The sequence below is a fragment of the Bufo bufo genome, chromosome 10 (assembly GCF_905171765.1).
Source record: "Bufo bufo chromosome 10, aBufBuf1.1, whole genome shotgun sequence".
Lineage (NCBI taxonomy): Eukaryota > Metazoa > Chordata > Amphibia > Anura > Bufonidae > Bufo > Bufo bufo.
In genome coordinates, this window is record NC_053398.1 from 51,218,993 (window position 1) to 51,235,629 (window position 16,637).

The 16,637-nt window shown below is 44.5% G+C and overlaps 1 protein-coding gene across 2 annotated transcripts in view; it reads right to left on the reverse strand.

Moving 5' to 3' along the window:
- PPP2R5B (protein phosphatase 2 regulatory subunit B'beta) overlaps positions 1–16,637 on the reverse strand; it is a 155,207-nt gene that overhangs the window by 107,218 nt on the left and 31,352 nt on the right. For both annotated transcript variants that reach the window (XM_040410261.1, XM_040410260.1), the window contains exon 3: positions 5,890–6,086. In XM_040410261.1, coding sequence (XP_040266195.1) covers positions 5,890–6,086 — 197 coding nt within the window. The remainder of the gene's footprint in view (positions 1–5,889; positions 6,087–16,637) is intronic.

Below are 16,637 nucleotides of genomic sequence, written 5' to 3' on the forward strand. Positions count from 1 at the left end.
GTAAATTCCCCACTCCCCCAAACAGATAATGGGGTATGTGGAGACGTATTAACCAGCACTCTATAAGTATAGTGACACTGATGATGTTAGTATCAACGTCAGTGCTACTATCGGGTGTGGATAGGGTTAATTCCTGTAATAACAGGTACGCACTTGAAATGATAGCACTGGACTTGTACACACCAGTGCTACTCAAGGGGTATGGATACAGGTGCCTCCTATAGTGTCAGGCCCATACTGAATGTGGTGTTATCCACCTCACCCTACCCAAATACTGCCAAACCAGGCTACATATACATTTTAAAAACCGGGGCTATCCCCATGAGTCAGTAAAAAATGCGTACCAACACGCGTTGAGCTGTAATCGCGAACAACTCCTCTGTCCCAAGACCAGAAAGGATGATGAGAATATATGCAGGTTGATTGGTACCTTTGACAGTTCCATCTCTCATCATATTGGGGGATCTTAAAATGAGACCCAGATATTGGATCCCTCCTGACAAACTACCCCTCTATCAACTATCGACAAAATCGTAATCTCAGAGACCGGTTAGTGAACAGCCTGTATGTTGCCCCTAAACCAACTGGCTCCTGGTTAAGAAATGAGGCCAAGGGGACATTTCCCTGTGGTACGTGTACTTTCTGTAAATGGATCAAGAATGGAAAGTACTTTAGTAGTACGAGCACAGGGATCACATACGGTCTGAGGTCTTTCGTCAATTGCAAAACGGTAGGAGTAATTTATGTGAATGTGGTAAGCAATATGTTGGCAAGATAAAGCGTGAATTTAGAAAAAGGATGAGTGAACACCTCTCTGACATTAGAAATGAGGCTGATACACCAATTGCACACCATGTTAGTGAATGCCATGATGGGCAAACTGAAGTTGTCAGATTCCAGGGTATCGAACGTGTCACACGACCCATACGAGGTGGTGATGTGGATACTATTCTGTTACGGAAGGAGGCTCAATGGATTTTTAGGATGCAGACTGTGAGACCACAGGGTTTAAATGATGCCATCTCCTTTGCGTGCTTTATATGACTGCTCGCATATTGTACACTGAGCTTTATCCTTTTGGGGGACTACATTATAGAGATCCCTGGATAATTATATACCACAGGGTGTGATGATTATCCCTGTGTGCTATACACTGCGTGCAGAATTATTAGGCAAATGAGTATTTTGACCACATCATCCTCTTTATGCATGTTGTCTTACTCCAAGCTGTATAGGCTCGAAAGCCTACTACCAATTAAGCATATTTGGTGATGTGCATCTCTGTAATGAGAAGGGGTGTGGTCTAATGACATCAACACCCTATATTAGGTGTGCATAATTATTAGGCAACTTCCTTTCCTTTGGCAAAATGGGTCAAAAGAAGGACTTGACAGGCTCAGAAAAGTCAAAAATAGTGAGATATCTTGCAGAGGGATGCAGCACTCTTAAAATGGCAAAGCTTCTGAAGCGTGATCATCGAACAATCAAGCGTTTCATTCAAAATAGTCAACAGGGTCGCAAGAAGCGTGTAGAAAAACCAAGGCGCAAAATAACTGCCCATGAACTGAGAAAAGTCAAGCATGCAGCTGCCAAGATGCCACTTGCCACCAGTTTGGCCATATTTCAGAGCTGCAACATCACTGGAGTGCCCAAAAGCGCAAGGTGTGCAATACTCAGAGACATGGCCAAGGTAAGAAAGGCTGAAAGACGACCACCACTGAACAAGACACACAAGCTGAAACGTCAAGACTGGGCCAAGAAATATCTCAAGACTGATTTTTCTAAGGTTTTATGGACTGATGAAATGAGAGTGAGTCTTGATGGGCCAGATGGATGGGCCCGTGGCTGGTTTGGTAAAGGGCAGAGAGCTCCAGTCCGACTCAGACGCCAGCAAGGTGGAGGTGGAGTACTGGTTTGGGCTGGTATCATCAAAGATGAGCTTGTGGGGCCTTTTCGGGTTGAGGATGGAGTCAAGCTCAACTCCCAGTCCTACTGCCAGTTTCTGGAAGACACCTTCTTCAAGCAGTGGTACAGGAAGAAGTCTGCATCCTTCAAGAAAAACATGATTTTCATGCAGGACAATGCTCCATCACACGCGTCCAAGTACTCCACAGCGTGGCTGGCAAGAAAGGGTATAAAAGAAGAAAATCTAATGACATGGCCTCCTTGTTCACCTGATCTGAACCCCATTGAGAACCTGTGGTCCATCATCAAATGTGAGATTTACAAGGAGGGAAAACAGTACACCTCTCTGAACAGTGTCTGGGAGGCTGTGGTTGCTGCTGCACGCAATGTTGATGGTGAACAGATCAAAACACTGACAGAATCCATGGATGGCAGGCTTTTGAGTGTCCTTGCAAAGAAAGGTGGCTATATTAGTCACTGATTTGTTTTTGTTTTGTTTTTGAATGTCAGAAATGTATATTTGTGAATGTTGAGATGTTATATTGGTTTCACTGGTAAAAATAAATAATTGAAATGGGTATATATTTGTTTTTTGTTAAGTTGCCTAATAATTATGCACAGTAATAGTCACCTGCACACACAGATATCCCCCTAAAATAGCTAAAACTAAAAACAAACTAAAAACTACTTCCAAAAATATTCAGCTTTGATATTAATGAGTTTTTTGGGTTCATTGAGAACATGGTTGTTGTTCAATAATAAAATTAATCCTCAAAAATACAACTTGCCTAATAATTCTGCACTCCCTGTATGTACCCCTATATGATTTTCCATCTGCATGTATATTAATATGGCTATGCACATGTAATTTGCTTAATTTACCATTGATACCTATATGTTTTATGTCTTGTCCTATGAGGGACCGATGACAACCGGTATGGGTCCCCTCTTACTGTATTACTATACCGGTTATTTCTATATGATAATAGATTGGATGCCCTTAACTGGCTGCCACCCATGGAGTCGTGCTGGGATATATAATCGCTGGCGTAATAATCGCATTAAGGTCCCCCACATATCTAGTTGCCAGGACTGAGGAGGCAACTTTATTCAGTGGCGTAATTTCCTGTCGAGGACGGAGCCAGACAGTGGGAGGTGATATTTGACACACCTCCACTGTGATTGGATGCCGCCGGGGACCGCGCCTAATGTTGGGAGGGGTCATGGCCATTTAAAGGGATTCTGTCACCAGGTTTCACCCCTGTCAGCTAAAAATATGCTGATGTTCAGGGAGTCTTCACGATTTCTAATGTGGGCTTATAAATGTCATCTGTGGGCTTATTTAGCTAAAAAACAGCTTTTACTAACCTGTCAGTCAAACAAATAAGGTGCCCAAGGGGATGTTAATGGATGCAAGGTGCCGGCCGCACCCACCGCCGTTCGTGCCCAGCGCCGCCTTTCCAGACTTCTGCGCCGCCTCCTAATCCTCTGTGCCGCCTCTCGCTCTCCCTCCCTCCCCCCTCCTCCTGCTGTAAGATCTCGCGCATACAGGGATTGAGTGAAGTGCCGGCGCATGCGCACTTCGCTGTAAGAAGCCAAATGGAGAAGTCTGCACGGGCGCATCAGGCAGAGCCCTGAGCGCAAGCGCGGGATCTTACAGCAGAAGGAGGGGGGAGGGAGGGAGAGCGATAGGCGGCACAGAGGATTAGGAGGCGGCGCAGAAGTCCGGAAAGGAGGCGCTGAGCACGAACGGCGGCGGGTGTGGCCAGCACCTTGCATCCATTAACATCCCCTTGGGCACCTTATTTGTTTGACTGACAGGTTAGTAAAAGCTGTTTTTTAGCTAAATAAGCCCACAGATGACATTTATAATCCCACATTAGGAATCGTGAAGACGCCCTGAACATCAGCATATTTTTAGCTGACAGGGGTGAAACCTGGTGACAGAATCCCTTTAAGGACCGGTGAGCAGGCGGCCGATATGGACGTCATAGTGCCGATGCTGCCATACTGCACACCACTCTGTGCGGCGATTCTGTGTAAAAAACACTTACCTGATCTGCTCCTGATGAAGTGCGGGTCTACTACTGCACAGAAACACATCGTGGGGGCTATGGATATAGAGGGCACATAGGCAGGCAGATTACCATCTAGGGAGCAGTGTCTTAGCTAGTTTTTTAGCTCAGTCCGAGGTGAGCTGCAGCATACATTGGACTGTCACACTCCCTAGCTGCCTTATATGTAGCCTGGTTTGGCAGTATTTGGGTAGGGTGAGGTGGATAACACATTCTGTATGGGCCTGACACTATAGGAGGCACCTGTATCCATACCCCTTGAGTAGCACTAGTGTGTACAAGTCCAGTGCTATAATTTCAAGTGCGTACCTGTTATTACAGGAATTTACCCTATCCACACCTGATAGTAGCACTGACGTTGATACTAACATCATCAGTGTCACTATACTTATAGAGTGCTGGTTAATACGTCTCCACATACCCCATTATCTCTTTAGGGGAGTGGGGAATTTACATTACAATACGTATTTTCTTCGCCCATAATGAAGGGTGACACTCTAGCCTGATACACTCGCCACTTGAGTGTTGGTTTATGATTCCCTTTTTAGAGACTATTTAATAAAGTTTGTTATTTTATTTTAATGTTCCTATCAGGCAGTCTTTCAATTATATACAGTACAGACCAAAAGTTTGGACACACCTTCTCATTCAAAGAGTTTTCTTTATTTTCATGACTATTAAGGCATCAAAACTATGAATTAACACATGTGGAATTATAGACATAACAAACAAGTGTGAAACAACTGAAAATATGTCATATTCTAGGTTCTTCAAAGTAGCCACCTTTTGCTTTGATTACTGCTTTGCACACTCTTGGCATTCTCTTGATGAGCTTCAAGAGGTAGTCCCCTGAAATGGTCTTCCAACAGTCTTGAAGGAGTTCCCAGAGATGCTTAGCACTTGTTGGCCCTTTTGCCTTCACTCTGCGGTCCAGCTCACCCCAAACCACCTCGATTGGGTTCAGGTCCGGTCACTCTCCTTCATTGTCAAATAGCCCTTACTTTCAAAGTTTTCCCAATTTTTCGGCTGACTGACTGACCTTCATTTCTTAAAATGATGATGGCCACTCGTTTTTCTTTACTTAGCTGCTTTTTTCTTGCCATAATACCAATTCTAACAGTCTATTCAGTAGGACTATCAGCTGTGCATCCACTTGACTTCTCCTCAACGCAACTGATAGTCCCAACCCCATTTATAAGGCAAGAAATCCCACTTATTAAACCTGATAGGGCACACCTGTGAAGTGAAAACCATTTCAGGGGACTACCTCTTGAAGCTCATCAAGAGAATGCCAAGAGTGTGCAAAGCATTAATCAAAGCAAAAGGTGGCTACTTTGAAGAACCTAGAATATGACATATTTTCAGTTGTTTAACACTTGTTTGTTATGTATATAATTCCACATGTGTTAATTTATAGTTTTGATGCCTTCAGTGTGAATCTACAATTTTCATAGTCATGAAAATAATGAAAACTCTTTGAATGAGAAGGTGTGTCCAAACTTTTGGTCTGTACTGTACATTCAGGGACGTATACAGAGATACAATTGTTGAATAATTAGAGTTTAAATGATCCTTCTTTCCCCTGACATGTGACGTCAAGAGGTCCCCATATGCATTAGATTGTTGGCCTATAATATTGAAATCAATGGGTTCAGTCAAATGTTGTCTAATGTGGTTGGGTAACTTTATTGTACCCTGATGCTATTGCACTATTTACAAAAACCCAGCAGTTTAGTGTTCTTCTTTACCATTTTTAGGTTAGGTTATAGTTTGGAACTCTTATCTCAATCTCTATATGTAATTTCTGAGCAGAGTTTGGGTGGTGGTCAGGCAGCAAACAGAATATATGGAATTATTAGTACAATTATAAATCGGACTTCTTCCCAATGCTTCCAAGTGAATTACTCACCATTTTAATGATCTCAGGATAAACCGGTTCTATGAGCACTCCTCTGTTTGTGGCAATGCACTCAACTAGCTCATTCAACGCAGCCCTCTTAATCTCCTTGCCTTTCAGGTCGGCCACACAGTCCATAAAATGGAAGATAACTGAGCATTGCTGCAGCTTCTTACAGAACAAGTCATGTAGCTCAGACACAGGAGCATCTGTAAAATGAAGGAGAAAACAGAAGTCAGTAGAGCATAGGACATTGAAGAGGTTCTGCACTCAAAAGGTCAAAGCAAACCTGTGCCTCAGCAAACTGATAGAGTGAAATTTATTAAGACTCCTACTTTATACAGCAGTCTTCATAAATAACATGCAGGAGTAAGATGCAAAAAATTTATGGAAGTACATTTTCTATCGTTTTCTATGATCATCCAATAGTTCAGATAATCCCACAACTTTAGATTCCAAAGATCTTTCTATTTCGTATCCTTGCCATTTTCAAAATCTCTGCTTACTGGATAAAGACTTTGCTGTTGACATGCTGGGCAAGATTCTAGACAACTTATCCAAAAATTCCAGAATATTTTTTTTTTATAGATGATTTGGAAAACCATGATAAATCAAAAAGATTATAAGTAGTACATAATTCCAATCACTATGACCATCAGCCTAAAAAAAAGCATGGATACATCTATCAGTGTCCATGAAAAAATGTATTTACAAGATTTCTACTGTAGGTATTTAAGAACTAACCATGATCTTGGCACCAAATACCCGCATGGACCTAATGCTGTTCACAGCTATTGATTATCTTGATAATGTGCGGTCAGCCTGTCTATTATGATCAACAAACTGATTGCCGACTGATCCCATGTACTGTAGATCATGGGCCAAGTACCCCTTTCTACAATATCCATGTCCTCATGATGCAGATCAAGTTGAAAACTGCACAGGAGCTGGGGAGCCATCAGCTCTGTACCCTGCTGTTCACCCTTGTAAACCACCTAGGCCTTGGCAACATACTTACCTCTTCCCCCCTTTGATATACAGGGTTAGGCATTCTGCTTTAACCACCTCAGCCCCCAGTGCTTAAACACCCTGAAAGACCAGGCCACTTTTTACACTTCTGACCTACACTACTTTCACCGTTTATTGCTCGGTCATGCAACTTACCACCCAAATGAATTTTACCTCCTTTTCTTCTCACTAATAGAGCTTTCATTTGGTGGTATTTCATTGCTGCTGACATTTTTACTTTTTTTGTTATTAATCGAAATTTAACGATTTTTTTGCAAAAAAATGACATTTTTCACTTTCAGTTGTAAAATTTTGCAAAAAAAACGAGATCCATATAGAAATTTTGCTCTAAATTTATAGTTCTACATGTCTTTGATAAAAAAAAAATGTTTGGGTAAAAAAAAAATGGTTTGGGTAAAAGTTATAGCGTTTACAAACTATGGTACAAAAATGTGAATTTCCGCTTTTTGAAGCCGCTCTGACTTTCTGAGCACCTGTCATGTTTCCTGAGGTTCTACAATGCCCAGACAGTACAAACACCCCCCAAATGACCCCATTTCTGAAAGTACACACCCTAAGGTATTCGCTGATGGGCATAGTGAGTTCATAGAACTTTTTATTTTTTGTCACAAGTTAGCGGAAAATGATGATTTTTTTTTTTTTTTCTTACAAAGTCTCATATTCCACTAACTTGTGACAAAAAATAAAAAGTTCTATGAACTCACTATGCCCATCAGCGAATACCTTGGGGTCTCTTCTTTCCAAAATGGGGTCACTTGTGGGGTAGTTATACTGCCCTGGCATTCTAGGGGCCCAAATGTGTGGTAAGTAGGTAAATGACCTGTGAAATCCGAAAGGTGCTCTTTGGAATGTGGGCCCCTTTGCCCACCTAGGCTGCAAAAAAGTGTCACACATCTGGTATCTCCGTACTCAGGAGAAGTTGAGGAATGTGTTTTGGGGTGTCTTTTTACATATACCCATGCTGGGTGAGATAAATATCTTGGTCGAATGCCAACTTTGTATAAAAAAAATGGGAAAAGTTGTCTTTTGCCAAGATATTTCTCTCACCCAGCATGGGTATATGTAAAATGACACCCCAAAACACATTCCCCAACTTCTCCCGATTACGGAGATACCAGATGTGTGACACTTTTTTGCAGCCTAGGTGGGCAAAGGGGCCCATATTCCAAAGAGCACCTTTCGGATTTCACAGGTCATTTTTTACAGAATTTGATTTCAAACTCCTTACCACACATTTGGGCCCCTAGAATGCCAGGGCAGTATAACTACCCCACAAGTGACCCCATTTTGGAAAGAAGAGACCCCAAGGTATTCGCTGATGGGCATAGTGAGTTCATGGAACTTTTTATTTTTTGTCACAAGTTAGTGGAATATGAGACTTTGTATGAAAAAAAAAAAAAAAAAAAAAATAAGCATTTTCCACTAACTTGTGACAAAAAATAAAAAATTCTAGGAACTCGCCATGCCCCTCACGGAATACCTTGGGGTGTCTTCTTTCCAAAATGGGGTCACTTGTGGGGTAGTTATACTGCCCTGGCATTTTCCAGGGGCCCTAATGTGTGGTAAGTAGGTAAATGACCTGTGAAATCCTAAAGGTGCTCTTTGGAATATGGGCCCCTTTGCCCACCTAGGCTGCAAAAAAGTGTCACACATGTGGTATCGCCGTATTCAGGAGACGTTGGGGAATGTGTTTTGGGGTGTCATTTTACATATACCCATGCTGGGTGAGAGAAATATCTTGGCAAAAGACAACTTTTCCCATTTTTTTATACAAAGTTGGCATTTGACCAAGATATTTCTCTCACCCAGCATGGGTATATGTAAAATGACACCCCAAAACACATTCCCCAACTTCTCCTGAGTACGGCGATACCAGATGTGTGACACTTTTTTGCAGCCTAGATGCGCAAAGGTGCCCAAATTCCTTTTAGGAGGGCATTTTTAGACATTTGGATACCAGACTTCTTCTCACGCTTTGGGGCCCCTAGAATGCCAGGGCAGTATAAATACCCCACATGTGACCCCATTTTGGAAAGAAGACACCCCAAGGTATTCAATGAGGGGCATGGCGAGTTCATAGAAAAATTTTTTTTTTGGCACAAGTTAGCGGAAATTGATATTTTTTATTTTTTTCTCACAAAGTCTCCCGTTCCGCTAACTTGGGACAAAAATTTCAATCTTTCATGGACTCAATATGCCCCTCACGGAATACCTGGGGGTGTCTTCTTTCCGAAATGGGGTCACATGTGGGGTATTTATACTGCCCTGGCATTCTAGGGGCCCTAAAGCGTGAGAAGAAGTCTGGAATATAAATGTCTAAAAAATTTTACGCATTTGGATTCCGTGAGGGGTATGGTGAGTTCATGTGAGATTTTATTTTTTGACACAAGTTAGTGGAATATGAGACTTTGTAAGAAAAAAAAAAAAAAATTCCGCTAACTTGGGCCCAAAAAATATCTGAATGGAGCCTTACAGAGGGGTGATCAATGACAGGGGGGTGATAAATGACAGGGGGGTGATCAATGACAGGGGGGTGATCAATGACAGGGGGGTGATCAGGGAGTCTATATGGGGTGATAACCACAGTCATTGATCACGCCCGTGTAAGGCTTCATTCAGACGTCCGGATGCGTTTTGCGGATCCGATCCATCTATCAGTGCATCCGTAAAAATCATGCGGACATCTGAATGGAGCTTTACAGGGGGGTAATCAATGACAGGGGGGTAATCAATGACAGGGGGGTGATCAGGGAGTCTATATGGGGTGATCACCACAGTCATTGATCATGCCCCTGTAAGGCTTCATTCAGACGTCCGGATGCGTTTTGCGGATCCGATCCATCTATCAGTGCATCCGTAAAAATCATGCGGACGTCTGAATGGAGCTTTACAGGGGGGTAATCAATGACAGGGGGGTAATCAATGACAGGGGGGTGATCAGGGAGTCTATATGGGGTGATCACCACAGTCATTGATCATGCCCCTGTAAGGCTTCATTCAGACGTCCGGATGCGTTTTGCGGATCCGATCCATCTATCAGTGCATCCGTAAAAATCATGCGGACATCTGAATGGAGCTTTACAGGGGGGTAATCAATGACAGGGGGGTGATCACCACAGTCATTGATCATGCCCCTGTAAGGCTTCATTCAGACGACCGGATGCGTTTTGCGGATCCGATCCATGTATCAGTGCATCCGTAAAAATCATGCGGACATCTGAATGGAGCTTTACAGGGGGGTGATCAGGGAGTCTATATGGGGTGATCACCACAGTCATTGATCATGCCCCTGTAAGGCTTCATTCAGACGTCCGGATGCGTTTTGCGGATCCGATCCATCTATCAGTGGATCCGTAAAAATCATGCGGACGTCTGAATGGAGCTTTACAGGGGGGTAATCAATGACAGGGGGGTAATCAATGACAGGGGGGTGATCAGGGAGTCTATATGGGGTGATCACCACAGTCATTGATCACGCCCCTGTAAGGCTTCATTCAGACGTCCGGATGCGTTTTGCGGATCCGATCCATCTATCAGTGGATCCGTAAAAATCATGCGGACGTCTGAATGGAGCTTTACAGGGGGTTGATCAATGACAGGGGGGTAATCAATGACAGGGGGGTGATCAGGGAGTCTATATGGGGTGATCAGGGGTGATTAGGGGTGATCAGGGGCTAATAAGGGGTTAATAAGTGACGGGGGGGGGGGGTGTAGTGTAGTGTAGTGGTGCTTGGTGCTACTTTACTGAGCTACCTGTGTCCTCTGGTGGTCGATCCAAACAAAGGGGACCACCAGAGGACCAGGTAGCAGGTATATTAGACGCTGTTATCAAAACAGCGTCTAATATACCTGTTAGGGGTTAAAAAAAACACATCTCCAGCCTGCCAGCGAACGATCGCCGCTGGCAGGCTGGAGATCAACTCTCTTACCTTCCGTTCCTGTGAGCGCGCGCGCCTGTGTGCGCGCGTTCACAGGAAGTCTCGCGTCTCGCGAGATGACGCGTATATGCGTGACTGTGCGCAGCGCTGCCACCTCCGGAACGCGATCCTGCGTTAGGCGGTCCGGAGGTGGTTAAGACACTATTACATCTGGGGACATTATGTATGTTCCACTTATACTTTTGGTATTACTATGGCTATGTTATCTCTGAAGTACTACATTCAGGTATCTGGGCAGCAAAGAGGGCACAGTATTAGGGGTAGCAGCAGGATGACACTGTTAGGTGGTGGCAGGATGATGGAAAAGTGAGAACCTAAGATATCTGGACAGCATACTCTGCAGACACGAGTCACAGCTGGAAGAGTTCATGATGGTCTTGCACATCATTCCCCCCATGGTCCTGTCACAACTCTGTATCACATAGATTTCAAGACCCTCCTATGTTACAACAGTAGATCTCAACTTCTCTAAGGCTACAGTAGGTTCACATCTCCTGACCTTCACTATTTAAAAAAAAAAAAAAAGAACAACTACTAACTACTCTACTAAAATAAAGGCAGAAGGCCAAGTGCACACAGGAAAATTTGCTGCACTTTTTTTTATGCCAAAACCAGGAGTGGCCCTTACATGGTTGAAAAGTATAAGGGAAAAACATATAACTAGGGATGAGCGAATCGACTTTGGATGAAACATCGGAAGTCGATTTGCATAAAACTTAGTTTCAATACTTTAAGGAGCGAGCGTTCGGTACAGTATGATAATGTATGGCTCAGATGAGCCGAAGTTATTACTACGCAAAGTCTCACAAGACGTCGCATAATAACTTCAGAAATTGATTTATACTGTAAAAAACTATTTCCCGAACTCGGGTTCGGTTCGGTTTCGCAATACGGCCATGGCCGGGCGATGGACGTGTGCATGAGGCCTTAACCTGATTTCTTGGGGTAGGGTATTCCAGAGAACCGATGCAACTCAGGAGAAGTCTTGGAGCAGGGAATGAAAGGTTAGGATTATTGTGGAAGTCCGACGTAAGTCATTGGATGAACGGAGAGCACGGGTAGGGTGGTAGACAGAGATAAGGGAAGAGATGTGGGGGGGGGGTGCAGGACTGTGGAGAGCTTTGTGGATGAGCAGTTTAAATTGGATTCTATAGTGTACGGGCAACCAGTGCAATGACTGGCACAGAGTGGAGGCATCGGAGTAGCAGTTAGACAGATAGGTGACCCTGGCTGCTGCATTAAGAATAAATTGGAGAGGGAAAAGTCTGGTTAGAGGGAGACCAATTAATAGTGAGTTGCAGTAATCAAGGCGGGAATGAATCAGGGCAACAATGAGAGTTTTTGTTGTTTCAATTGTGAGAAAATGCTGGATTCTAGAGATGTTTTTGAGGTGCAGGCAACATGAGCGGGAGAGAGATTGGATGTAGGGGTGAAGGAAAGATCAGTGTCAAACTTCACCCCGAGACAGCGGGCGTGCTGCCTAGGAGTGATGATAGTGTCGCACACTGAGAGGGAGATATCAGGTGTCACATTTGGGTTTGGGAGGGAAACACCACACCGATCATAGGAGGGAAAGGGGTAAGGTAATAAAGCCTGGAAACTACAGAAAATAGATGGACACCTCCTAGTAAAACCCTTATCAAAGTCCTGACTAACTACCAGTATGAACAGACCCCAGAGGTAGGTGAGTTCATACACTGGAATACCTAGTGTCCTAACTCACCCTATAGGACCCTGGTACTAATGTCAGGACTGAGACAACCTGTTCCTCCAAAAAGGAAGGACAAACAGGCCTCAGGCCTTAATACAAATGACAGGGAAATGCAACACACAAAACCCACACAAAGAGATCCACACACGAGCTGAGATCCACACACCAGCTATCCACAACTCTAACAGAAGCTATAAACAGCATAGCATAGTGGGAGAAACCACAATAAATAGAGAAGGTAAAATGACCATAATAACCACACCTGGGGAAAGAAGGTGTGGCAAGCACCAGAAACAACACAGACGTCATTTGATCCAAACGGAAAACATGTCAGATCAAATCACGTGTTGCCAGTCTCACCGATCTCCTGCCACCTCTCGCATGAACGTCCATGACAGTACCCCCCCTTCTACGGTGACCTCCAGGCACCCAGGACCAACCTTATCCAGATGAGACCTGTTGTTTATGGCAAACTCTGCCAAAGACAAAAACGAGGACCATTCCTCCTGGTTCTCAGGGACAAAACCTCTTAAGTAAGTCTCCAGACTCTGATTAGTGCGCTCCGTCTGTCCATTCGTCTGAGGATGAAAAGCAGAAGAAAAAGACAGTCGTACTCCCAGCTGACTACAGAACGCCTTCCAGAATCTGGACACAAATTGAGTCCCACAATCCGAGTCCACATCAGAGGGAATGACATGAAGTTTCACAATGTTGTCAACAAACACTTGCGCAAGTGTTTTAGCATTAGGTAGGCCAGGCAATGCTATAAAAAGCACAATTTTACTAAAACGATCAACTACCACCAGAATAACTGTCTTTCTAGATGAATTAGGCAGATCAGTAATAAAATCCATAGAGTCAATGGTCTGGACGGTATGGGTAACGAAAGTAGAGATCCAGAAGGTAGAGTATGTGTTACCTTAGCGCGTGCACGGATACTACAGGCCGACACATAGTCCTCAACACACTTACGCAACCATGGCCACTAGAATCTACGAGAGATGAGGTCAGCAGTGGATCTACTCCCAGGGTGTCCCGTAAGAACCGTACAGTGATGTTCCTCAAACACCTTATGACGCAATTCTGATGGAACAAACTATTTCCCAGAGGGGCAAGACTCTGGTGCATCTCCCTGAGCCTCTAACACCTTCACCTCTAGGTCAGGGTATAGAGTGGATATCCCCACCCCCTCCGACAGTATCGGACTCGGATTTTCAAAATCACCACCTCCAGGAAAACTATGTCACAAGGCATCTGCTTTGACGTTCTTAACCCCAGGACGACAAGTGACAATGAAATTGAATCTGGTGAAGAACAAAGACCATCTGGCCTGCTTTGGGTTCAGTCGTTTAGCCGACTCCAGGTAAGCCAGATTTTTGTGATCTGTGAACATCGTGATCGGACAACCTGTTCCTCCAAAAGGAAGGGAGAACAGGATAGTGTTGATCAAGCACCAAAGTGCTTGAGTGCTTGAGTAGAACACTTTGGGATGCTCGGGTGCTCTACAGATCACCCGAGCACAATGGAAGTCAATGGGAGAACCCAAGCATTAAAGCAGGCACCCCCTGTTCTGAAGAGGGGAGGGTGTCTGGTTCATAGGAAAATTTCTGAAATTAATGGAAACACCACTGAAATGGTTCGGGAACAGAATGGGGAGGATGTCTGGGTGAATCTTGGACTCCCAGGTCGCTGCTGGGAACGATGTTGTCCGAGTAGTACGCCACTTTTACATAAAATATTCTCATTTATGTCAGCCGTCCTATGCCTTTTTTAGCATCATATAGTGGATGTGGATTTACGAATATATTATATCATCTTTTATCATATCTGATGTATTATAGTATTTTATTGATAGCATTTTAATCATTTATTCTTTTCCTCCATACTGCGATATGTATCTATATACTTTTAAATTCTTTTAATTACGTATTTATGTATTGTTATATACAACTTTTTTCTATATATCTTCCGTTTTGGTTACCAATTTTTCCTTTTATTAACTCTGTGATGTTTTAGACTTGAAAAAGGAGTACATTGACTCCAAAACGCGTTGTCAGTTACCAATAAAAGATCCTATACATATCTACTGAGGTCTTGTCTTTGCGCCAGAAGGTACCACTTTTTGTGTACTGTCACAGTACACACCCACCCCAATTGTGTTTCACATCATTCCTCTGGAGAACTGGCTACTCTGCTTACGAGGATTGAGAGATACTGGCTGCACCGACCCCTTGTCCTCATGAGTGTTATGCCTGCGTACGCACAACACCAAAAGGTGAGCACAACCAATGATGTCTTACTTCTAAATATTTTTTTATAATCATACTACCTTATGAGTGCCTTCCCATCTTTTTTTGCCATATTTGTTGTTCATTTTGATAAGAGTCAACCTGTCATCATTTTCAGTTGACAGGCGGACGCGCTTATCAGTTATTATGCCCCCAGCAGCAGGGCAGGCCAGCACCTCCAAGGCGTAGAGCGCCAATTCGTGCCACGTGACACCCAATAGTTGTAAGGCACAGACGGATCATTGAGGACGCTGACACGGTCTGCTACCTACTCCTTCTCCATCTTCCAAAACTTTTCCCTCCTTGTGACAGTAGGCTGCGCATCAGTGTGAGGGTGCTGGCGGGGTGTCATGAAACTGTCCCAGGCCGTGGAGAGTGTTGCCCTGCATCTGTTGGAACTGCTGTGTGTTCCCCTCGTCTCCCCTCCTCAGTTGCCCAAGGAACTACGTACTCTGCCGCCAGGGTTGTCAGCTGGAAATTTTGGGAGACATTTTTTCCACAAGGACCTTCTGGTATTGCAACATTTTGCTAGTCCTCTCCACCACAGGAATGAGATATGAGAAGTTCTCTTTGTAGCGGGGGTCGAGAAGGGTGAACAACCAGTAATCGGTGTTGGCCAAAATGCATATAACGCGAGGGTCACGGGAAAGGCAGCATAAAATAAAGTCTGCCATGTGTGCCAGAGTCCTAACAGACAAGACTTCGCTTTCCTCATCAGGAGGATGACTCTCAATCTCCTCATCCTCTTCCTCCTCTTTGGCCCATCCACGCTGAACAGATGGAATAAACCTGCTATGGGTATTACCCTCTATAGCGGAGACAACCGTCTCCTGCTGCTCCTCATCATCATCCAATTAGTGCTGAGAAGACGAATGGAGGGTGGTCTGGCTATCACCCTGTGTACTGTCTTCCCCCATTTCCATCTCTTCCACATGCAAAGCGTCTGTGTAACGGAGCGCCGAAGGCGCACTTGGTCTCCCATCAGCCGCAGACCTGCTGCTTAGCTTCGGGAGCGAGGATCTGTGTGTGGCCTCGTTCCCAGAGCGGCTTTGCTAGCTGGGAGGCTCCCTACCCCTAGGTCTGCCTTGAGCCACCGAGCTGATCACTCGGTGCTCGACTTGTCTGTCTGTCGGTCATGTGACGCTGGCCACATCACATGACCCTCACTCCCCACTATAAATACAGGCAGCCTGCTGGCTACAGGTTTCCTGTGATTTTCGTCCTATAGGCTGTGTACTTTATTGTTATTTAGCTACCTCTGGAATTGAACCTCGATCCGCCTCTTGACACCTCTTCTGCCTGCTCCTTGTACCTTGACGCTACCTCTCGGATTTTGACCTCGGCTTGTTTACGGATTTGTCTTTGCCTCTTCCCTTGTTCTGACGTGACTTCCTGGACTGACCTCAGCTAGTTGACCCGCCTCGCCTTCTGTTTTTGTTCTACCTCTTGTCCGCTTATTGTAACTTCTCAGTGGCTGTCCTCTTCCCTGGTGTCTCTTTCTCTCTGCTTGCACTTAGTAGGTTAGGGACTGTCGCCAAGTTGCGCTCCGTCACCTAAGGCGGGTGGTTCAAGTAGGCAGGGACAGGGGACCGGGTGGCAGCTCAGGGGGTGCACCTCCGCTCTATCTTGATTCCCGTGACTCTACCCGTGACAGTCCGTCTTCATTGTGAGCAGCAAGCGTTTCAGTAAACAGAGAAGTGGGATCATTACGCTGATAATAGCGGCATCGCTGCTCACCATCTGTGTTGATTGCTTAAAGTTGCGTAAAACCTCCCAGAGGTCAGACATCCATGC